Below are 23,220 nucleotides of genomic sequence, written 5' to 3'. Positions count from 1 at the left end.
TTGAATAATAATAAGTTTATTTATATATTTAAAATTTAATTATTATTTAAATAAATTTAAATTATATAATATTTTTTTTATTAATAAAAATAGTATTTTAATAAAATAATAATTAGGATAAAAATATCATTTAATTATTTTATATTTATATAATATTAAAAATTAATATATTTTTATTTAATTATTGATTTTTTAATATTCATGTTTTTTGTGTTTATATTAATTAAAAAATATATAATAAAAAACTAAGTTTAGAAAAAAATTAAATTTATATAGTTATCAATAAATTTATTATTTAAAAAAAAAAACATAAAAAAAATATAAATTATTTTAAAATACAATAAGTATTAATAAAAATATATTTATTAATTCTCATATTTTTCTAGAAAAAAAAAAAATTATAAAAAATTTATTAAATCTGTATAAAAATATATTTAATTAAGAAAAATTAAAAAATTTTATATATGTATATATATATTTATATATATATACATATTAATTTTTATTTTTATTTATATATTTAAATTAAAATTATATATAATTTAAAAAATATAAATGTTATAATAAATAATTACTGATATTCCACCTCTAACTAGAATAATGTGTTTTTTATCTATAATCTTGACTTTATTAACATACATAGATTTAGTTAATTCATACAATTTATATTTTAATTTTAAATTAATAACTTAAAATTATTAAGTAAAAATAAAAACCAAATAAAAATAATATGCATAATATATAGTTCTGGCGAATCATTACTAATATATTTTTTTTGGTGAAATGAAATTAGGGACAGCATTTAAGCTTTTATTATTGTAAATTTTTTTATTATAAATTAATTTAAAATCAAATAAAAAGTTATCGATTTTCAAGAAGATTAGAAGAATATTCATTTAGAGGAAATACAATTGATTATTTTTATTTTGTATCTTTCGGTATATGCTTGTTAACTGTAAAAATTTTATAAAAATATATATTTTTATTTTACTAATTTACAGTCAACAGCATCAATATTTGGCCTTTATAATTTATCAGATTCATTTTTAAATATGATTTTATATTTATGGAGTAGAAAAAACAGTAATATAATGGTCCATATATTTGGAATTATTCCTATACAAGCCCCATATATAACCTGGTTTTTTGTTTTTTTATAAATAATATTTTAAGATACTATCATAACGGATTTAATTGGAATTTTAGTAGGTCATATATATTATTATTTGACAGAAATATATCCTAAATTGCCTTTAAGTAAAGACGTGAATATTTTATAAACACCCTAATATTTGTATTTAAAACTAAAAAAAAAAAAAAAAAAATTCTTAAAAATATATTTAATAAGTACAAGAATATGTAATCTTTTACATCTAAGAATTAATTAAAATCAAGAATTAATTGAAGAAGAAATACAAGGTGACGAAAATAATTAAGACGGATTTTTTGCTTTTGGATTTTGAACAAAAATAAATGAAAATTTATTATATAAAATACATAAAAAAATTTTTCAAATTTTATATAGATTTTTTTTATTTTGTTAAAAATATATATTATTTATAAAAGATTATAAAACATTTATTTTTTAATATTTAGTATATATCAATAGAATATTATTTAATTAAAAATTGATAAAGTAAAATATTATAATAATTTAGAATAAATTAAATTTCCTTAGTAATTTTTTAGTTTAAATCTAATTTTTAACTTATATATCTACTTTAAGTATCTTTGCCATATTCTTTATAATTTTTTCAAATTTATAGTAATAATGGGTACATTTTTTTTTCATAATTAAAATAATTTTTTATTTTATAATAAAATAAAATCAAAATTCCAAATTAATATTTTTAAGAGTATATTTTACAGATATTTAAATAATTAATATTATATATATAAAAAAAAATATAAATTTCATATTAAAAAGCTGTTAAAACTTAATAAATAAATATCAAAGGATTATTATATAAAACATAAAGAAATACTAATCATATTAATTAGCTTTAAAAATTTTTAATTTTAAAAAAACTATAAATAAGATTGATTGATTATTTATAAATTTTAGAATATAGATAGTTATTTTTTTTTTTCAATGTTATTTTTTCTTCTTTAATTTTGATTATTATTTTAATTGAGAAAATCAAATTTTTATATATTTATATATAAATTAGAATATTAGAGAAAAAATAAAAAAATATAACCTTATTTTTGCTAGAATTGAAATAGCGATAATACAATTTACTATAAGTTTTTAAAAATTATAAATATCTATTTATTATATCTAATTAAATAATATTAATTATAAATAAAAAAAAATTAATAATAATATATTTTTTTATATATTAAAAATTATTTTAATAATTTCTTATTTTTATTATAAATTTAAAAACTATTAAAATATCTGTTTTTTGTTTTTTTTGGTTTTATTTAATTCTAAAAAAATAATTAAATACATTTTTTATTATTTTTAATAATTAATTTTATCCAAAAATAAAAAAGAAAGATAGAATTTTATTTTTTTAAATAAGATTTATTTGCGGTTAAAATATAATTCGATAATTTATATTCATTTTTTTGTTTAATTTGTTTTAATTTTCTATATAATTTTACAATATTTTTTTTTTTTTTTTTTAAATTGATTTTTTATATTAATATAATTTAATTATTTATTTATTTTTTTAAAAAGAAAGATATTTAATCTAATATAAAAAAAATAAAAAATGTTAACATAATTATCTTATTAAATAAAATTATTACGAGGCAAAGTTAATCCTTGTAAAAAAAAATAAACAAACAAACAAAATTAATCTAATATATAAAAAAAAAGTTAAAATAAAGCCATAATATTCTTTATTAAATGAATAAACTAAAATAGTTCCAGCATAATTTATTACAAAAAAAAAAATTTCAAATTAAATTTATTTAATGCGTTTTAGTATTTTTTTTTTAAATAAATAAAAATAAAATAATATATAAAAAAAACTAACTAAAAATATAAAAAAAAGAATTATAAGATGAATCAAAAGTACTAGGAATATAAATAGGGGAATAAATATAAATAATGTAAAATAATAATAGCAATTATAAATAATAATTAAAAAAAAAAATATAGAAATAGTTAAAATAATATGAGCAATATATATCCGATTTCCAGAATAGATGATCCTTAAATAGTAGATATTCTTGCTAATTAAAATGACCATAATTAGTAGAATTTATTTTAACTTTAAGAAGGAGAAAAAGTACATATAGGCAAATCATAAAACAAATATATATATGAAGGTTTCGGGAAATTAAAAATTTAAGAAAATGAAAAAAAAGTAGATTATATAGGAATAATAGCATAATAAAATCATATTGGCAATTTATTTTAATTAATTGAAGGTATTAGCACAAATGGAGATAATACTTGCGTTTCTGTTTTTTTATGCAACTAAAATATGGTAATAATATAATATTAATATAAATATTTATTTATTTATTTTTTAAAAAAAGGAAGATGCGGTTCTTATTGAAGAATTAGCTTGGTTTGCTTAAGAAAAGAAAATATATTTGAATAATTTAGTAGAAAATGTATGTATATATAAATATATATATATATAAATATATATATATAAATAATTTAAAAATAAAAATAAAGGCATTATAATAAATTCCTGTTTTTAAAAGGAAAATTAAGAAAAGAATATTTAAGTGACTTTATGCCTTAGAAAGGTAATAATATGCATATTTTTTTAACTGGCGAAAATTAATTTTCAGGTTTAATTTATTTATATATAATTTTATTATATATATATTAATTTCTATTAAAAAAAATAAAAGACAACTGTTATAATTTGTTATAATAATTAAATTACTAACCAGATTAAATAACTATTATATGATAAAAAAAAAATCATATATATTTTTCTTTAAACTTTTTATTTTATATAGAATTAATTAATCCTAAAATATCAATATTTTTTATTTTTTATTAAATACATTTCTCTTTTTTTTTTTCTTATCTTTAAAATATATTAATTCCCCATCTATAAAATGTCTATTAATTTAATTTTTAACTATTTTGTTTTTGTGGTTTAGGCATATTTTATTATTTTTAAATTTCTTATATAAATATCCAGATACATATTTATAAAAATCTTCCACAACTAACTCTAAAATATAAAATAAAATATATAAATTTATTTATAAATATATATTTATATATATATATATTTATATATATATATATTTATTTATATTAATTTTTATATATTTAAGAAAATACGTAAAATATTAATCTTAAATGCATAGCTGTTCTTAATCCTACATAATAATTTATGCTATTTTATTTATTATTTAAGCTTTTTTTTATTCGAAAATTTACGAACAAATATAGCCCCAATCATTAATATTAATTACATGTTCGTCAAGTAAACAAAGGTTTTTTTCATTGATTTTTTCAATAATTTTTATTCGAACTTTTAGATAAAAAGAAGGAAGTACACTTTCATTTTCTTAAAAAAACAAAAATAAAATTAATCTCATTTCCATATATTTCAATGAATATTGATATAAAATATTATAGTATTCAATGCATGTTTATATAGTTTTTTATTCTAAATTATTTAGTTTTTAAAACTTTTAATAAAATAAAATTAATCAAGATTTTTTTTTTTTAAAAAAAAAAATAGATATACTATATAATTGTAAAAAGTTTATCTAATATTATAATTTTAATTGTTTTCTTAATTTAAATTATGTTAATTTATTATTTCAATTAATACATTCATTAATTCAGTAATCGAAATATTTTCTTTTTGATCGATTTCATATATATATGGACTGTCATAATCTTTCAGAAGCTCTTTTATATTTAAATTTTCTAATTATAAATCAAATAACTACATTTTATGTAAAATATAATATCTTTTATAAAAAATGGATTAAAAAATATATAATTAAATATTAAAAATGTATTTATATAGAGTTAAATATAAATTTATTAAAAGAAAAATACAAAATATATTTTAAATATAATAAAAAAAAATTTATATAAATATATTTTAATTATATTTACATAAAAATATATTAATTTTAAAATTTTTTATTTTAAATTAAATATTTTTATATATAATAATATATTTTATATAAAAGAAAATAACAATTATTTATTTTAATTTTTGTTATGTTAATAATTTCATTAAAAATATATTTATTTTATATAGATAATAAAAATTAATAATATAAATATTTTTTTTTATTAAATTTGCTTATATATATATATATTATAATATATATATTAATATATAAGAAATATATATATAATAATACAATTAAATTTAATATCTATTAATTTATATTTTTTAATAAATAAAATTTCATAATGGATTTATTAAAAATAAAAAAAATTAAAAAAATATATATATATATATTATTTTTAACATAATAATTATCTATATATATATATTAATTTTATCAAATCTTAATTATTTTAAATACTTCTTTAATGAATTATTTTAACTATTTAATAAATACAATAGACCTATTATATATTTTTAATTTTTTGCGTTTTGATATGAACTATTAAAAAAAAAAATTAATTTGAAATTAAACTTTATGGTTCTTATAATTATCGAGTATTAAATAAATTTAATTCTATTATAAAAAAAAGATTTAAAGGTAGTAAAATTATTAATATAAATTATTTTTTATTATAGATTTTAACTATATTTTTTCTTAAATTAAAAAATTAATAGAGTCTTTAATACTATATAATAAGGTATTAAATAATTTAATAAACTTATATTTTATTCTTGGATTTTTATACGGCATTAATGAATTAAAATAAAATTAAAACATTAGTGTTTAAATATTTTTTAAAAGTAAAATACAAATAACAATATTTTAAAAAATAAAATTATTTTATATATTAATTTATGTATATTTAATTTATCACATATTTTTGGAAAATAATTTTTAATTAAAACTTTCTAAAGAACATTTAATTAAAATATATCTTTTTGTGTATATTATATAAATTAAAATGAGATTATTTAAAAAATTTTTTATTATTTAGAATATAATATATATATTAATTAAATATTACTTTAAATTTAAATTAAATTTAAAATTAAAATCAAGTAAAAAAAAAAATTTCTAATGCAAAAAAAATATAAATAAAAATGGAGATAATCTTAAAAAAATATTTTTTAGTAAAAAATAAAAATATAAGAAATATATCATAATAATTATAAATAAAAAAATATATATAAATATAGTATAAATAGATAATGAATAGATAGGTATATATATAAATATATTAATACATATTTAATATATAAATATATATATATTTATTAATATATAAATATTTCACATTTTTTATTATTTATTTTTTTATATATTATATTTTTCAAAATATTTTTTTATTTATTATTGTATTATAAATTTATTTAATTTTCAATATAATCATTTTTAGCAATTTTCAATGGTCTAAACTATATTTTTATAATGTTATTTTTTTAATATTACATAAATATTATTATTTTTTTGATATGATTTTTATTTTCATTTAATTTTTTTTTTATAAATAAATATATATTTAATTTTAATTTTTCTTTTTTTTTTACGCTATCTATATATATATAATTTCTATTCATTTTTTTTATAATAAAATATCATTATATTTATTATTATTTATTTTTTTCCTGAAATAATTAACTTATAATTAATTTTTTGTATTAATTTAATTTTTAGGCTTATAAGTTAAATAAAGGTTATTTTTAGGGTGATAAGTGACTATTTATGGTCCTTATTAATTTTAATCTTCATTAAGACTAGTAATTTAAAGCGTTTTTTTCCTTATATTTCTAAATTATAATTATTATTATTATTATTATTATTATTATTATTATTATTATTATTATTATTATTATTTTATCTTAAATTCTTTAACATAGCTATTCTGTTACTTTTCTGTCCTTTTTTTATTCTTATTATTTTTCCTTTGCAAGCAATATTTTTTCAAGATTTTTCAATTAACTTATGAAACCTGAATTTGGGCAAATTATTTTCCTTTTATTACTTACCAAATTAAAAGCCTCCTTATACGACATAAGATTCTTTTTCATGATATAAGCAATTAAACAAGTTGCACTTCGACTTATTCCAGCCGCACAGTGTATCAAAACAGAACCTTTTTTAATCCCATCTTCAATATCTCTATATGTGTTTGGGAAAAATTGTGCTATATTTTAACTTTCATTATCTAGTAAGTTATATTATCTATGATTTATTTAATCATTTGGTTAATATTTTATATTTAAACCACTAGCTGTTGTTATTACTGTTTTTATGTTATTCTCTTTTAAAGTTTTAACATCTAATGCGGCAGTATAGTCTCCTAAGTATATGGATCCTTCAGTATTTTCAATTATTTTATGCATATTTTAGTAATTAGCAAATAAATTTGCCATCATATTACGAAGCATTTTATTATTATTATAAAAAAATACTTTTAAGTTTTTTTTTTTTTTTTTTTAAAAAAAAATATATTTAAATTTCTTTATTCTTTTTTTTTTTTGTATAATAAAAATTTAAATTTTTTTTTTTATTTTTTTGTAAATAATATTTTTTTTTATTTTTTTTAAATAACATAATATAAAATAAATAAAAATATTAATAATAATATATATATTTATATATATAAATTTCATCTACTTAATTATTCGATTTTATTAAGAAATTCTAAATGTTATTATTCATATTCATCATAAGTTTCATTTATTTTTTCTGGTATACTTGAAATAGTTTTCTTATTTTATTCATCTAATAATCTTTCCCATGGTTTAGGTATACTTTTAGAGAATTATAGGGCTTTTTCTCTTGAAGTCGGTAGATAATTTGGCTTATTTTACGCTATTTTTCCTGAGGTAATTTATTTTTATATAATTGAAGAATTTTATTGTTGGACGAATTTAGCAAATTCTTATTTTTTATTTTGCATTTAGATTTTTATTTTCCAGTCTTCACCACCTATATTGGGGCCTAAACCACCGTAATTATAATTCTCAGGTTTAAAAATAGTTTTTATAGACGGATTATATTTTTAAGGTTTTTCTTAATAATTTTCATTTTATTTAAATATAAAATTAGGACTCATATTAGCAGAATATATTCGGTTATAATTATTATTTGATTTTTCATCATTAAGATAGCTTTAAAATTAATATGTGTTATATTATTAATCTTAATTTTTATTATTGTTTGTTTATATATTATTTTAAATCATTATCATATTTTAACTATTTTTAGTTGTATTATTATTAAAAACCGTATTTTATACATTTTTAGCTTTTTAATTAAATTCTGATTTTCCTTATTATACAACAAATGGCTTTTTTTATATATTGTATTTATATTATGATTTTTTTTCTATATCTGTATTTTATATTTTTTGTAATTATTTTTCTTTGTTCATTAATTCTATTTATTTATCTAAAATATCTAAATTATTTGAACTTGAAGACTTATATTTATATATTATAATATTTATATACACATAAATAAATATATAAATATATATATTATATATATATATATATATATAAATATTATATTTACTCTTATTGTTTAAGGAATATTTTTAATTATACTTTATTTTTTATTTTTATCGCTTTTTTGTTTATTTTTTAATTTTAATAAATTATTTTTATTAATTTTACTTTATTATATTATCGGATTTTATATCAATTTTGGGTTTTTAATCATGATTATTTTAAAATATAATAGGCTTTAATTTTTTTTATCAGAAAGATATGATTAACTTTCTTTTTTTTAAACTATTTTTTAATGATAAAATAATAATAAAATACATTTAATGTCATTTTCATTTTGATTTTGTATAATTTTTTTTGGAATAGGATTATCTGTCTCTTTTATTAAACTATATACACCCTAAATTGTCATTAATGAGGTTTTACCTTTAAATCTATCTTAAAAATTCATTTTTTTTTAAATGAATTATCTTCTTTTTTAAAAAAAAAAATTAATTTTTTTTTTTTAACTATATAATTAATATTTTTTATTAAAATATATAAATAATTTTAATTTTTTCATATACAAATATTTTATAATTTTCATCTTTAGTTAAAAATATATAAAAAATATATTTAGTTTATTATTTAAATTATTTTTATATAAAAAAATAAAATTAATAATTTGTATATTATATATCTATAAATATATATATATATTATATATATATTATTTAAAATTATAAAATTTTTTTTTAATTATATTATTATAATTAATAAAATATATATATATTTCTAATAAATCATAATAATTTTTTTTTTTTTTAAACTATAACTATTAATTATATATTAACTTTTTAATTATAAAATATCCTTTTATATATAAAATCAAATAAATGAATATTATATTTACATCATTATTTCTAATAAAAATCTTATATAGTATATGTTAATAAGAAAATCTTTAGTATTATTACGAAAGAATTCATACAATATAATTACATAGTTCTCCTTCATTAAATTATTATTGGTTAAATATATATATAGGTACTCCTCCTTAAAAATAAATAGTATAATTAGACACAAAATCCCATTTATTATAATTATATTGCGAATAAACTTAAAACGCAGATTATTATTTCGAAACAAATAACTCTTTTACAAAAAAAAAATAGAATGCTAAAATGATGAAAAATATTAATTATGTGAAAATTAATGTTAAAATATAGAAGATAAGTGCATATGGAAAAGTTATAAAACAGAAGGTTTTTATATTTAAGATAAAGCTATATTTTGTGATGAATTTCTTGATAAGTAAAAAGATTAGGAAGAATTTATTACTTATATACATCATGAAGCAGTTGATATAATAGTAGGGTGTATAGAAAAAAATAACAATAAAGATATTGTTTATAATGGAATTTTAGGACTTGCTGGTATTAATTAATTTAAAAAATTTAATGTAATAGATGCTTTTTATAATTAACATAAAAAAAATAATGAATTTAAAACCTTTTCTTTATGTTTAAATAATCATGATGGAGGATTTATGAGTATAGGTGGATATAATTATGAATTACATAATGATTAAGAAAATAAAAATGATTAAACAGTAATTTTTCCATATTTAGAAAATTAAAAGGGATTATATGAAGTAAAAATTGATAAAATTAGTGTAATAAATTAAATATAAATATTATATACATATACATTATTATGTATAAAAAAAATATATATATTTTAAAAATATATATAATATATATATATATATATATATATATATATATATATATATATTTTTATACATATTATATACTTATTTGTATATTTATATAGTTATATATATTAATTCATTTATTTTTATATTTTTTATATTTTTAAATATTTTAATTTAAATATTAGTTTATTATTTTATATATAGGTAAATGATATATAAATTCATTTTGTATAATAAATTGCTATTTTTAACATATAAGTTAAGTTTATTTAATTTAACAAATAAATTTATAAGTAAAATATATTATTTATGTTTATATTTTAAAATTAAATTACAGTCTTTTAGTTTAAAATATAAATTAAATATGTGAAGAAAAAAAATTATGTGGTGGAAAAATTAGATTTTAATAAAATTAAACTGAATTTTAATTTAATTAAGTTACTTTTTAGAATAATTTAAATAGTTTTTTTGATAGTTTTCCTTTTTTGAATTTTTAGTTTGGAAATAAAAATATTTAATGGAGTCCAAATTCTTATTTATATAAAAAAAATGATTAAAATTTATATGCCTTTGCTTTTGAAGAAAATAAAGAAAATAATGATATTTAATTGGGAAGTTATTTTTTATAAAATTTCGATGTACTTTTTGATACTGAAAAAAAGGAAATTCATTTTATCAAATCAGTTTGTAGTAATAAAGATATTTCCACTATTCATATGAATTAAAATTCCTTAAATATTTAAAAAACCAATGACGATTAAGATTTTATAAAAAATTATGAAAACTTTATAAAAATTATTAAAAAACAATCATAAAATGAAATACATCCTAACTTAGGTTATTTAATAATTTATATAATAATATTTATTTATATTAATATATATAAAAAATATAAATTTTAATATAAAAAAAAATTGTAAATATATATATTTTATATATATATATATATATATATTTAAATATATATATTTATATTTATATTTATATATTTATTTTAGGATTATATGTTGTTATCATTTTAACTATATGTATGATTAGTTTAGCTATTTTTTATATGTTTTATAATATGTTTGGTGGAAAATTTACAATAAAATAAAACAATATAAATAAAATTTAATATGAAAATGAAATGACTGTAGATTAAGATATTTAATTAAAAAGTGAAGAAGATGTTAAATTTGGTTATACTAATGATCCTGCTTTTAAAGAAAATGAATAAAAATAATTAGAATATAGTTAATTGACAAATTGATTAACAAAAATTTAATAATTATATATTTATTATTTTTATTAAAAAAATTCTTAAAAATAAATATTTTTAAAAAAATTTAAAATATTTATAATATATTTTAATTTTTTATTTTATTTATAATATTATATATTTGCAAATAAATATTTTAATATTTTCTTTTTTATTAATAAAAGCATAATTTATTTATAATTTTTAATTATTTCAACATAATAATATTTAGCTTTAATTTTATAAGAAAATAAAAATTTAATATGTAATAAATAAATATATTATAATATTTAATTTCTGTTTTTGATTAATAAGAATTTGATATTGATTAAAAAATTTTATATTTCATATTTAACTTAAGAAAATTTGATTTTAATATTTTTTATTTTATTTAATTCAAAATCACTTTATATTATAAACTTAAAAAATTTATACATTTTATTTTTTTGTTAAATATATTAACAAATTTTATATTATGTAATTCTATGAAAATATAAAAAAAATATACATATTAATATATAATATATATTTTAGGTATTTATTAATAATATTCATTAATTATTAGCGAAATATTAATTTGTTTATTTACATTTAAATATAATATTAGTTTAATCTAATAAACTATCATCATTAATTTCCTTAATACTATATTCTGTATTATTTGTAAATTGAATATTTTCAGTAATTTAAAAATTTCCATTTTAGAAACTTTAATTTTCTTGTTTAATTTAAATTTTTGTTTAAGATTTATCTATACTTTCTTCACCAAAAAATGAAGATTATTTATTAGAATTAATTTCCTGACTATTATTTTTTTTTGAGGCTTTTATTTTTTCTTGGTTATTATTTTCTTAGTTCTTTTTAATTTCTTCATTTTAAAAATTCAAGATTAACTAACCGAATTTATTAAAGAGAATATTTTAATTATTAGGATCTGCTTTTCTAGCTTTTCTCATTTTTTTATTCAGATAAATCTTATTTAAGACCTTTTTTCGTTCTTTTTCTTTCATATTAGCTATAAGTAAGACTTTCTATATATTATTTTCAGGAAAATAATTATTAAAAGAACATACTTTATCGAAAATTAAAGCTGTATCAGCTATTAATGTATCCTATTAGTTTAATAAATTTTAAGAACGGAAAGATTTTTAGACTGAAATTTTTGACTTTGAAATTTGGTTATTATTAATACTTTTACTATTTTATGTATATTAGTTGCTATTAGCTATTTATTTTTAATGTATTTATTATATAATGCTATTATTTTCAGATTTTCCATATAAATTATTTGAATTTTATTTTTATTTATGGTTATTTTCATTTATTTTTTCTTCATTTTCAAATGTAAGATAAGAACCTTTTTGTTTTTGTGAAATTTAATAATTTTCTTCTGTATTTTATAGGTCTTGTTATGTTCCATTTTCTAGTTCTGATTATATTTAATATTTTGATTATTATTCTGTATTGTATTAATTATTTTAATATGAACTTCCAACATTTATTTAATTATTAGAATAATCGTTTTTTACAAAACTTAATCTTTTTAGTGATTATTAATCAGAATCTATATAACTATTGGTGTGTTTTTACTTTCATTTAAATTTTTTAGATTAAAATATTATATATATATATATATATATATATATATATATATATATATATATATATATATATATATACACTAAATGATTATTTAGAAACACCTACTTCTAAATCCTCCGATGAATATGAATTTATACTAAATTAATCTTCATATAAATCTAAAAAATATTCGTTTTCTTCTTAAAATTAATCTACCCAATCAATATTTTAACTTAAAGTTTTTCTTTTTTTTTCACATTATCTTCTAAATTCATTACAATGAATTTAAAAAGGTGAAAATACATGTTTTTATATTATATTATCTTTATTTATTCTTAAATGTATATAAGTACAATCACCTATTAAATGGTCCTTATAAAAACTATATATATATGTATATAAAATATAAATATATATACTTTTTATTAACAAGAAAAACATTCTGTAAATAATTGCTCATAATTTTTATTAATTAAAATATTATCTTTAATAGCACAAAACATCTCATAGTCTTCTCTTGATTCTTTTAATAATAAATCAATAAAATCTTATCTTTATATTATATATATATATAAAAATATAAAAAAATGTTTTATAAAAAAAATATTAATATATATATAGATATATATATTTTTTATTTTTATACCTTTTTATCATTAAAAGTGTACAAAAATCTACTGCTTTAATTGAATGACTTCTTAAATTTCCAGTAAAAAAAGATACGCATCCAAAATTATCGCCTTTTTTAAGTTTTTTAAGGTGTACATTTTTAGATAGACTGGAATTATAAAGTGAATCTATGTATATTTCTACTTCTCCTTTTTAAATAAAATAAATAGCACAATTATCTTAAGTACCTTCTAAACAAAGGACTTCACCAGGATTAACTCTTAATTCTTTGATTATTTTAACAGTACTATTAACTATTTAATCAGTGAAGTTATTTGAGAAAATTTGACAGTCTGAAAGTACTATTTTATTAGCTTCTATGAGTAATTTTTCTTTCAAAGAATCTGAAAGTTAATCGATTATTTTTTCCTCTTTTTCTGTATTTTAATGTTACATTTCTTTCCAATAATACTCTAAATATTATTTAATTTAATATTATAAACTAGGCTTTACATTTTTAGTTTACATATAATTATTTATCACAAATAAATTATCCTTTATTTCCTTCTCTCTACTATTAAAATCAGTCAAAATCATTCCTATACAATTAACACTATAAGCAAATACACCACAAGTAATAAGCATAGTAAATACACAAAGCATCATTTCTATTTCATTTACCTTTAAAATTGCATATATATATATATATATAAATATTTATATATGTATATATACTGGTCCTATATCTCCATAACCAACTGTTATCATAGTTACAGTAGCAAAATAATAAGCTTTTATATATTTAATATACCATTATGAACTTATGATCTCCTATTTAGTCAACCAAGAAGATACTCCTAGAGTTTATTCTTCAAATTAACCTACAAAAATCCAAATTGAACCAAATAAATGGGCTACGATTATTACTGTAAGAAAAAGTTTAATTAATTCAATTATATTAATTGTTTTAGGCTTTAAATTGAATCTTTCTTCAATTTAATGGGTAATTATACTTACTCTGATGAGTTTAAAAAAAATAGGGGGATTAAAAATTAATAAATAGTAAAATATAAAATTAAAGGAGAAACACTGACTATATCGGAGAAAAGGTTTTTTTAAAAAATTATTTTATTATCTATTTTCGATCTTTTATAGGTAAACCTTTTTCGTAAAAATAAGTGTTTATACTAACTAGAATGTCCAAAAACAATATAATAATACCAAAATTAATGATTTTTTAGTTTAAAATGTCTGAAAAATCTAAATCGAAAGTAACAACAATAGGAATAAGGAAAAGGAAGAAGAAAATATTACATAATTACAATAAATTCCATATGAAAATAAGGTCGTTTGAAGGGGAAAATATAGGAAAATAACTCACATAGTCGTATATTTATTTAATTTTTTCCTTGTTTTTTAATTTTTGGAGAAATTTCTTTATTCTGGATTTAATTTTATTAGTTGTTTGGTAAAAAATATTATTTTGATTTTAATCTATTTGAAAATGAGTTTAATCGTTTATTAATTCATATTATTATTTATTTAAAATTTTGTATCGGCGGGTGCATGTCGATTTAGCCAAAATTCCAGCTAATTATTTCAGTTTTAAAATTAGAATTATATTTTGGTTTTGTTTTTTGCTAAATTTTTTATTATCGTATATTTTTTAGAAATTTTAATAGAGGTTGCTTTATATTTGATTTCCTATATAGCCTTTTTAATCTTTTATTTTAGAATCTATTTACTCTAAAGGGTTTTTTTTATTTCGTTTGTTTTTTAAAAAACTTTACATTTAGTTGTTTGAATATAAGGTGTGTCTTTCTGTTTTTTTTTTATGAATATCAGCTTATAAACGCTTTCGGACTGGAGGCTTTAGGCTATCATTTTCGATTTCTTTGTTTATATTTTATAATATAAATTGAGTTTTTGGTTCTTAAATCATTTTTTATTTTAAAATTAACTAAGCTATATGTATATATATTTATATTTAAAATACTATATGTTTTAAAAAGAAATTTAAAAATTAATTAAATTAACATTATATAATATTATTTATTAAAATATTTAATAATTATAATTTTATTAATTATATTTTTTTATTTTTTACATGTTAATAAATAACTGTTTTTATATCATTCAAGAGTTGTTAAATATTAATTTTTTAAATATATATTAAGAATTTTTTTTTTATACAATTATATGCAATGTAAGAATTTCCATTTAATATTTTATTGGATTAACTTATTTTATTTTATAAATATATATATAATTTTTAGTTAAGTTAAGTTAAGTCAAGTTAAGTTAAGTTAGGTTAAGTTATAATTTTTTATACATATTCATTTCAAATAACTATTTGTTTATTTGAAATTTAATATAAAGTTATTAAATAAATATTTATTTATATTGTTATAAATTTAAAAAAATTAAAAATAAAATATATAATATGGTTGTTATAAATGAAAATTTTTATCATAAAATTCTTGTATAAGTTTATATATTTTTTTATTTATAACTAATACATTTATTAATTTTAATATATAAATAATGTGTATTTGTTATTTAAAAATATTTGAAATAAATTTATATTATTATAATATATTATAAAATATTTATATTTTATTAAGAAAAATAATATTAATTTTTTTGTTTTAATTAAAAATAAAATTTATATTAGTTATTTAAAAATAAATTTCAGATAACCTAATTTTGTATAAATATTTTCTTTTATTAATTATTTATTTTATTTTTTTAAAAATAGATATATAATAAGCTTTTATACAAAAATCTTATATATTATTAAAAATGTTTGATAATATTTTTTTATTATATTTATAAAATATAATATAATAATATGATAATAAAAAAAATATCCAAAATATAATAAATATTATATATGTATAAAAATATATTTTTTAAATAATTTTTATAATTATTATATAATGTAAAATTTATTAAAAATACAATACATTTAAATATTTTAAAATTCTTAATAAAATAAGAATATAAATTACTACTTATTATTATTTTATTATATAATTTTTTGAATAAAAAAAAAAATTATTGACTCAATCATAAAATAAAATCATTTATAATAAATATTAAATTTTGAAATATATTTTTGTATTTTTTATAATAAATATATATTTTAAATACATAAATATAATAAAAAGATATAAAATATATTTTTTTATTAAAACGTGGAAAAATATATTTACATTATTAATAAAATTATATAAATATTAATTTTATTTATAAAAAAATAAAAATAAAAATAAAAATAAAAATAACAGAAATTGATTAATAATTAACTTTTATATATAATTATAATAATAATAATTTTATTATATAAATTTAGTTTATTAAATATGTTGTGTTTAATATTTTATTATCTTATATATATTATAAATATTATATTTTTATATTCATATATATATAATAAAAAAATTATAATCAATTATTTTTTTCGCAATAAATAATAATATTTATATTTATCATTAATAAAAAAATTTATTTATTTATTTTACGCATATCTTAAAATAATATAAATATCTTATATTCTTTTACGTTTAATTATTTTTGATTTTTTATATATATTTCATCAACATATTTATTTATCGTATTCATCATATAAAAACAAGAATAAATATATTCAATTTATAATAAAATTAAAAAAAAAAAAAAAAATGGAATCTGACAACGCAAGACTAAAAGAACAAGTTGCTATGCTCAATGTAAAAGTGAATAAACTCACAGCTTAATTAAATAATACATAATTAAGCAGTTAATCATCTGTATTAACTTAAAGTACTGGTTCATAAGATAAAGATTTAGTAATATCTTAATTAAATGAGAAAATATCAATCCTATAAGTGTAATTGAATACTAGTGGAACCGGTTCTGGTGAACTTAAAGAACAAATAAAGAAGCTAATGGAAATGAATGCTTAAAAAGATACTAAAATAAACGACTATGAAATGAAGATGTCTGGATATTCTAGATTATAGAATGAAAATAATGAGTTGAGGATTCAATAGAAGAACTTAAAGACTACTTATGAATAAAAATATGAGTAAAGAATTTAAACTTTATAATAATAAAATGAAGCTAAAGCCGTATAATTAGCTAAAAACTCCATGGAAATTATGTAATTGAATTAATAAATAGAACTTTTAAAATCGGAATTAGAATAATTCACGTCTAATTATTAAGATGAAATTAACATTTAGATTAATAGTTATTAATTAACTATTAATGAAATATAATTGAACTTTAATGATAAATGTTAAGAAAACGAGCAACTTTAAAGCTAATTAACTATACTTTAAACTTAATATAACGAATTATTAGCCTAAGATTAGTCTCATTAGTAAATATTCGAAATTCGGGCAAGATAAAACTAAGAAGAATATGAGATTTTATTAGAGGAAATGAGATAAAAATTAACTCAATACGAATAAGATAATTTTGAGTCTAATAGAGTATATGAAGAAAAGATAACCTTAATCTAAATAGAAATGAACAATTTATATAGAGAAAAGGAAATCTTTTAGATTGATATTTAGAACTATAATGAATAAATAAATAAACTTAAAATATAGATTGAAGAATAATAAAGTAATATTGAAAATTAATACAAGGAAATAATTTCCTTGAAAAAATAACTCGAAAAATAATCTGTTTAAAATAAATAGACTATTATAGAAATTGAGACTTAAAAAACTACTATCGAATAGCGAATTATAGTCATTTAATAAGAAAGTGATAGGAATAAGGAATGTTATGAATCATAAATTAAAGAACTGAGAACTTAATTCGAAGAATGTAATAAAAGAAGAATCTAATTAGTTTAATAAATCGAAGTACTTGATAAAACTTTAAACTCTTATAAAGAATAGATTTCTTAGTTAAATATCACTATAGAGTAGTTAAAAAGCGAATTTAATAATCAAGAAGGAAACTATAAAAAGTAAATTAGTACTTTAAATATTGAAATATAATAACAAATGACTAAAATAGAAGTTTTGAACTAAAACATTACTATAATAAATAATTTAAAATAAGAAATGTCCTAAATGAATGTTGAAATTAATAATTATAGTATTTAGATTTAATAATATTAATAATAAGAGAATAATTATACACAATAGATAGCTAATATAAATGACTAGAATGATAAATATATTATTTAAATAAAGAATTATGAGTAATAAATAGTTCAATTTTAATAATAAAATTAATAACAAAAATTCTAAATAGAAAAATATGTGAAGGAAATATCAAATTTAAATTCGACTATTTAGATTAATAATACTACCTTTTAAAACTAATAATAGGAAATAAATAATTTAAAATAATAAATTGTCGATTTGTAGAATGAAATTAGCAATCTTTAATCATAAAAAATCTAGTTAAATTAAAAACTAGAATAATAGAAAGCTTAATTGACTAAAGAAATAGAAATTAGAAAATTCTATTTAACACAAGCTTAGGACGAGAATATTAAATTAAATAATGATATTAAGATTTACCTTAAATTAATTGAAGAATTAAAAGCTGAGAAGGAAAACCTCTAAAAGTAATTAGAAGCAAATATGGAAGAATTGAATAAAAATATCGATAATTTAAATAAAGAACATGCTGAGTTGAATTTCAATAAATAATAAAATAAACTATAGAATACAGTGAAGATTATGAAAGAATAAAAGAGCTCTAGCTAAATTTTGGAGTTGACAAAAACTATTACTATACACGAGACTAATATTGTTTAATACAAATAGAAAAACGAATAAATTATTTAAGAAAATCATAATCATTAAAAAGAAATAGAAAAACTATATTAAGAAATTACTGTTCTGAAAGAAACTATTGAAAATAATAAAATTTGTTATGTTAATGAAAGTAATGAATATAAGAAATAAATTAGCAATTTTACATTAGAAATCAATGGTTTATAATAATAAATCTAATAGTTAAATTCAAACATTTAAACTTAAGTAGAAAAGAAGAAATAATTATAAGTAGAAATCGAGAGCATTAGTTAATAATTGACTATTTAAAAAACCGAGAATTAATAATTGAAAGTCGATATTTAGTCTTATTAAGTAAAAATTGAACATTTACAAGTAGAAAAGAATAAACTTTAAGAAAATATTAATCAATTAAATAATAATAGCCAGGAATTAAATAAAAGTATTTTAGAAATGAAAAACACGATTAATAATCTCAATACTAATATTTAATATTTTTAATAAAATGAAGTTAATTATAAAAATACTATTGAAGGGTTAAATAAGAAAAATAACTAATAAGTAGAAATTATTAAGACTAAGACTGTAGAAATTGAATAATATATATAATAAATTACTATGTTTAAATAGGAAATTGAAAAATTAACTGTTATTATTTAGACTAATACAGCAAATTCTTAAACAGAAGTAAATAATTTGAAAATGGTCATTTCTAAGTTCTAGGAAGATAATGCTATATCTAAATAAAGAATAAAATCTTTAGAATAATAATTAACAGTCTAAAAAAAGGAAAATGAAGAATTAGTCAAAAATGTTAATTCTTTGAATTAATAATTAGCTTAACATAAGGACGAAATTGTTTAGTTAAAAATTACTATTGAAAAATTAGGAAAACGTATTTAAGAATTATTAAATGAATAAACTAAGCTGAATTCCACAATTTAAAGCCATAGTGATAATATTACAACTTTAAAAAAAGAAATAACTCAAATAAATATTACTATAGTAAGTTTAAATGAAAAAATCAGTGTGTATTAAAACACTTAGGTTAATTTAAATAACCAAATTTCAGATTTAAATAAGAAAAATAGTTAATATGAATAATAAATAACTTCAATTAAACAAGAAATCGAATAAAAAAGTCAACAAAATCAATCCAGTAAGAAAGAAATCGAAGACCTAAAAAAAAAGATCGAATAAATCACTATTACATATACTAAAGAAATAGATAATTATAAAACTTAAATTGCTAAATTTAAAGAAGATTTCGCTATTTTGAATTAAAAAAATGTCAGTTTGAATTAATAATTATAGACTGCAGTTAATTAGAAGTAGGAATTATAGAAAAATATTAATACTATAACTTCTGAAGTATCTTAATATAAATAAGAAATAGTAAACTTAAAAATAGAAATAGAAAATCATATAAATAAAAGGGAAGAAATGGAATAAAACCATTAGAAAAGAGTTAATGAACTCTAAGTTTAGATAAAATAATTAAATATTAATATAGAAGTTACTATAGAAAACTTCAATAAAAATATGGAAAAAATAAAACAAGAAAGTGATGAAATTACTGTCCATAATTAATAAACTGAATACAATTTAAGTCTTTATATGTAAAAAGAATAATAATTATTATAATAAATTGATGATTTAAATCATTAAAAGAGTTCACTTTATGAAAAAATCAAAGAACTTTCAGTAAAATTGGAATTATTACAAACTTAATTCAAAAACACAAAGTCTAAAAACTTAAAATTCTAATTCTAAGTATATGCTTAAAGAGGAAGAATATAAACTATTAATAATAACTTTTAATTATAAATAAAGAATTTGAATATCACTATAAACTAACATGTTGAATAATAGGTTATATTAAACTAGAAAATAAAAAGCTTAACAACTTAAGTAGAATAACTTACAAGCGAAAAAACAACTTTAATAAACGAAAAAGAAAACTTTTAATAATAAATTAAATAAGGAAAGGAATAAATTAGTTAATTGAATGTTAACATAACTAATATTACTAATAATTATAATGTAAATGAAGGAAAACTAAAAAAATAAATTGAAGAAATGACTATTACTAAAAATTCACTTTAATAATAACTTAATGACTTTAAGATCAGAGAAGAAAAATAAAATAAGAGAATCTAAGGATTAAATAACGAAATTTAAAGAGTTAATGATGTCATTGAATAATTATCAAGAGAAATAGGTAAATACTAAGAAACTATTAAAGTTTTTGAACAAAAAATAAAAAAACACTCAGAATAAAAAACTGTTTATGTATAATAAATAGAAACCTTTAAACTAGAAAGAAAGCAAGTTGAAGAAAAAAATGCTTAATTAGCATAATGCTATTAATAATTATTATAATACTGTAATAATTTAACACTTAGAATGTAATAAATAGAAACTATAGCTAAGTAACAGAGAGAAGAATAAGCAAGTCTTTTAAAAATCTAAGCATCTTTCGAAAGTAATACTTTATGTTAAGAAATAGTAGAAGGACAAAATATTGGATAATGCTAACATTATCTTAAATGTGTTTAATGTAGGTAATAGTAAGGAAGCTATACTTTAACTAGTTAAGTTAGTTATAAAATTGTTGAAGAAGAAATTATTAATGAATAAACTATAGTTTAATAAGTTTCTGAATGAAGAAAAAAAAAAAAAAAGAATATTATTATTTTATATTTTTATTAATATTTATATTTAATTTTTTTATTTTTATTTTATTTTTCATAGACTAAAATAAATTAATATTAAAGAAAATAAAAATAAATTGTAAATAACAAATTCATATAATGTATAATAAGCATAATTTTTCATAAGCATATCATAATATTTAAACGTATTTCTTAAAAGTAAAAAAATAATATTTAACATTTAAACAGAAATAAACTCTAGAGAATTTTTAAAATAAAAGTTTCTTTTTTAAAAATTTAGTTTTTGTTTTTGCTCTTGTAATTTAGGGATTGAATCATAAACTTCTATTTTTTTATAATCATTTATTTTTTCTTATTTATAGAAAGAATAAAAAAATAAATAAAAAGCAACACAAACAATAATTTAGCCAGAAAAATTATTCAGGAAAACATTAAAGAAATAAATCACATAATTAGTGTTATATGACCCTAATTACTTAATATTCAATTATAAAGAATTAATCTCATATCTATGATTTGTATCAAAATAATATTTATTTCCTAAAATAAATAACATCATAAAAGGAATTCCAGTTTATTAGATTTTTAATTAAGAGCAGACATTAAATAATGTACTAATTATTAAAACTAAAAAAATAAAATAATAAAAAGAAGGATAATTCATAATATATAAGAAAGGAACTAATAAACCAGAAATAATAATTTAGTATTTATTAAAAAATTTAAGCTTCTATTTAATAAAAAATGTCCTGTATATATTAACTAATATAATTATAATGTAACTTAAAACAGGGAATATAAACATTAATGTATATTCAGTTAGAATTTTAGAGTTTTAGAGTGAAAAATAAATAAAGCAGAAAACAAATTAAAGGTAATTAGAAAATATAATGATATATTTTTAAAAAGAATCATTTAAAACGCTACATATTTAATTTGTAGTTCTTAAATAAAAAAATCCAATAATAAGTAAAGGAATGTACACATTAACTATTTTTTAAAGGGTTAAATTCTAAAAATAATCAATTTATCTTTACTCGAAAAAACAAGATAAAATCATAATTAATATTTAAATATATACTTTAATTTTCATTTATTTATTCAATCTCTAAGAAAAATAACATTAAATAATAAA

The 23,220-nt window shown here is 15.2% G+C and overlaps 3 protein-coding genes across 3 annotated transcripts, besides 44 other annotated features; 1 reads left to right on the top strand and 2 right to left on the bottom strand. All coding sequences in view use genetic code 6, as the record gives it.

The window, feature by feature from the left end:
- Positions 1–15: 15 nt before the first annotated feature.
- Positions 16–51: a microsatellite.
- Positions 52–555: 504 nt separating this feature from the next.
- On the top strand, positions 556–1,463 carry IMG5_077370 (hypothetical protein; the record flags this gene model as incomplete). Its single annotated transcript, XM_004036509.1, has 3 exons — positions 556–702; positions 800–938; positions 1,009–1,463. 3 exons carry the CDS (start codon positions 556–558, stop codon positions 1,461–1,463), a joined length of 741 nt encoding a protein of 246 aa, XP_004036557.1.
- Positions 1,464–1,779: 316 nt separating this feature from the next.
- Positions 1,780–1,826: a microsatellite.
- Positions 1,827–3,578: 1,752 nt separating this feature from the next.
- Positions 3,579–3,616: a microsatellite.
- Positions 3,579–3,620: a microsatellite.
- A 146-nt stretch (positions 3,621–3,766) lies between these two features.
- Positions 3,767–3,809: a microsatellite.
- Positions 3,810–4,171: 362 nt separating this feature from the next.
- Positions 4,172–4,241: a microsatellite.
- Positions 4,173–4,258: a microsatellite.
- Positions 4,183–4,258: a microsatellite.
- A 57-nt stretch (positions 4,259–4,315) lies between these two features.
- Positions 4,316–4,355: a microsatellite.
- A 621-nt stretch (positions 4,356–4,976) lies between these two features.
- Positions 4,977–5,049: a microsatellite.
- Positions 5,029–5,076: a microsatellite.
- A 177-nt stretch (positions 5,077–5,253) lies between these two features.
- Positions 5,254–5,306: a microsatellite.
- Positions 5,307–5,905: 599 nt separating this feature from the next.
- Positions 5,906–5,935: a microsatellite.
- A 270-nt stretch (positions 5,936–6,205) lies between these two features.
- Positions 6,206–6,268: a microsatellite.
- A 91-nt stretch (positions 6,269–6,359) lies between these two features.
- Positions 6,360–6,395: a microsatellite.
- A 414-nt stretch (positions 6,396–6,809) lies between these two features.
- Positions 6,810–7,472, bottom strand: IMG5_077360 (hypothetical protein; the record flags this gene model as incomplete). The annotated part of the gene is made up of 2 exons (XM_004036508.1): positions 6,810–6,851; positions 7,329–7,472. The coding sequence occupies 2 exons, from the start codon at positions 7,470–7,472 to the stop codon at positions 6,810–6,812; spliced, it is 186 nt and encodes a 61-aa protein (XP_004036556.1).
- Positions 6,856–6,922: a microsatellite.
- A 14-nt stretch (positions 7,473–7,486) lies between the features above and the next one.
- Positions 7,487–7,563: a microsatellite.
- Positions 7,539–7,609: a microsatellite.
- Positions 7,585–7,635: a microsatellite.
- Positions 7,636–8,511: 876 nt separating this feature from the next.
- Positions 8,512–8,600: a microsatellite.
- Positions 8,601–8,668: 68 nt separating this feature from the next.
- Positions 8,669–8,713: a microsatellite.
- Positions 8,714–9,026: 313 nt separating this feature from the next.
- Positions 9,027–9,088: a microsatellite.
- A 116-nt stretch (positions 9,089–9,204) lies between these two features.
- Positions 9,205–9,247: a microsatellite.
- A 988-nt stretch (positions 9,248–10,235) lies between these two features.
- Positions 10,236–10,302: a microsatellite.
- Positions 10,263–10,362: a microsatellite.
- Positions 10,263–10,416: a microsatellite.
- Positions 10,372–10,409: a microsatellite.
- A 581-nt stretch (positions 10,417–10,997) lies between the features above and the next one.
- Positions 10,998–11,037: a microsatellite.
- Positions 11,038–11,106: 69 nt separating this feature from the next.
- Positions 11,107–11,155: a microsatellite.
- Positions 11,154–11,222: a microsatellite.
- A 554-nt stretch (positions 11,223–11,776) lies between these two features.
- Positions 11,777–11,818: a microsatellite.
- A 364-nt stretch (positions 11,819–12,182) lies between these two features.
- Positions 12,183–12,217: a microsatellite.
- An 871-nt stretch (positions 12,218–13,088) lies between these two features.
- Positions 13,089–13,152: a microsatellite.
- Positions 13,153–13,409: 257 nt separating this feature from the next.
- On the bottom strand, positions 13,410–15,039 carry IMG5_077350 (hypothetical protein; the record flags this gene model as incomplete). The annotated part of the gene is made up of 4 exons (XM_004036507.1): positions 13,410–13,436; positions 13,474–13,606; positions 13,701–14,344; positions 14,399–15,039. Coding segments are annotated over 4 exons (1,443 nt in total), but the record flags the coding sequence as incomplete, so codon positions are not given.
- Positions 13,429–13,469: a microsatellite.
- Positions 14,357–14,397: a microsatellite.
- Positions 15,040–15,704: 665 nt separating the features above from the next.
- Positions 15,705–15,759: a microsatellite.
- A 178-nt stretch (positions 15,760–15,937) lies between these two features.
- Positions 15,938–15,982: a microsatellite.
- A 514-nt stretch (positions 15,983–16,496) lies between these two features.
- Positions 16,497–16,572: a microsatellite.
- Positions 16,573–16,918: 346 nt separating this feature from the next.
- Positions 16,919–16,950: a microsatellite.
- A 4,388-nt stretch (positions 16,951–21,338) lies between these two features.
- Positions 21,339–21,381: a microsatellite.
- Positions 21,382–22,095: 714 nt separating this feature from the next.
- Positions 22,096–22,146: a microsatellite.
- Positions 22,098–22,133: a microsatellite.
- Positions 22,098–22,158: a microsatellite.
- Positions 22,123–22,159: a microsatellite.
- Positions 22,160–23,220: the final 1,061 nt, after the last annotated feature.

The sequence above is a fragment of the Ichthyophthirius multifiliis genome (assembly GCF_000220395.1).
Source record: "Ichthyophthirius multifiliis unplaced genomic scaffold scaff_1120509250483, whole genome shotgun sequence".
NCBI lineage: Eukaryota > Ciliophora > Oligohymenophorea > Hymenostomatida > Ichthyophthirius > Ichthyophthirius multifiliis.
The sequence above is the reverse complement of the archived record's forward strand: the minus strand, read 5'-3'. Positions and strand labels throughout refer to the sequence as shown.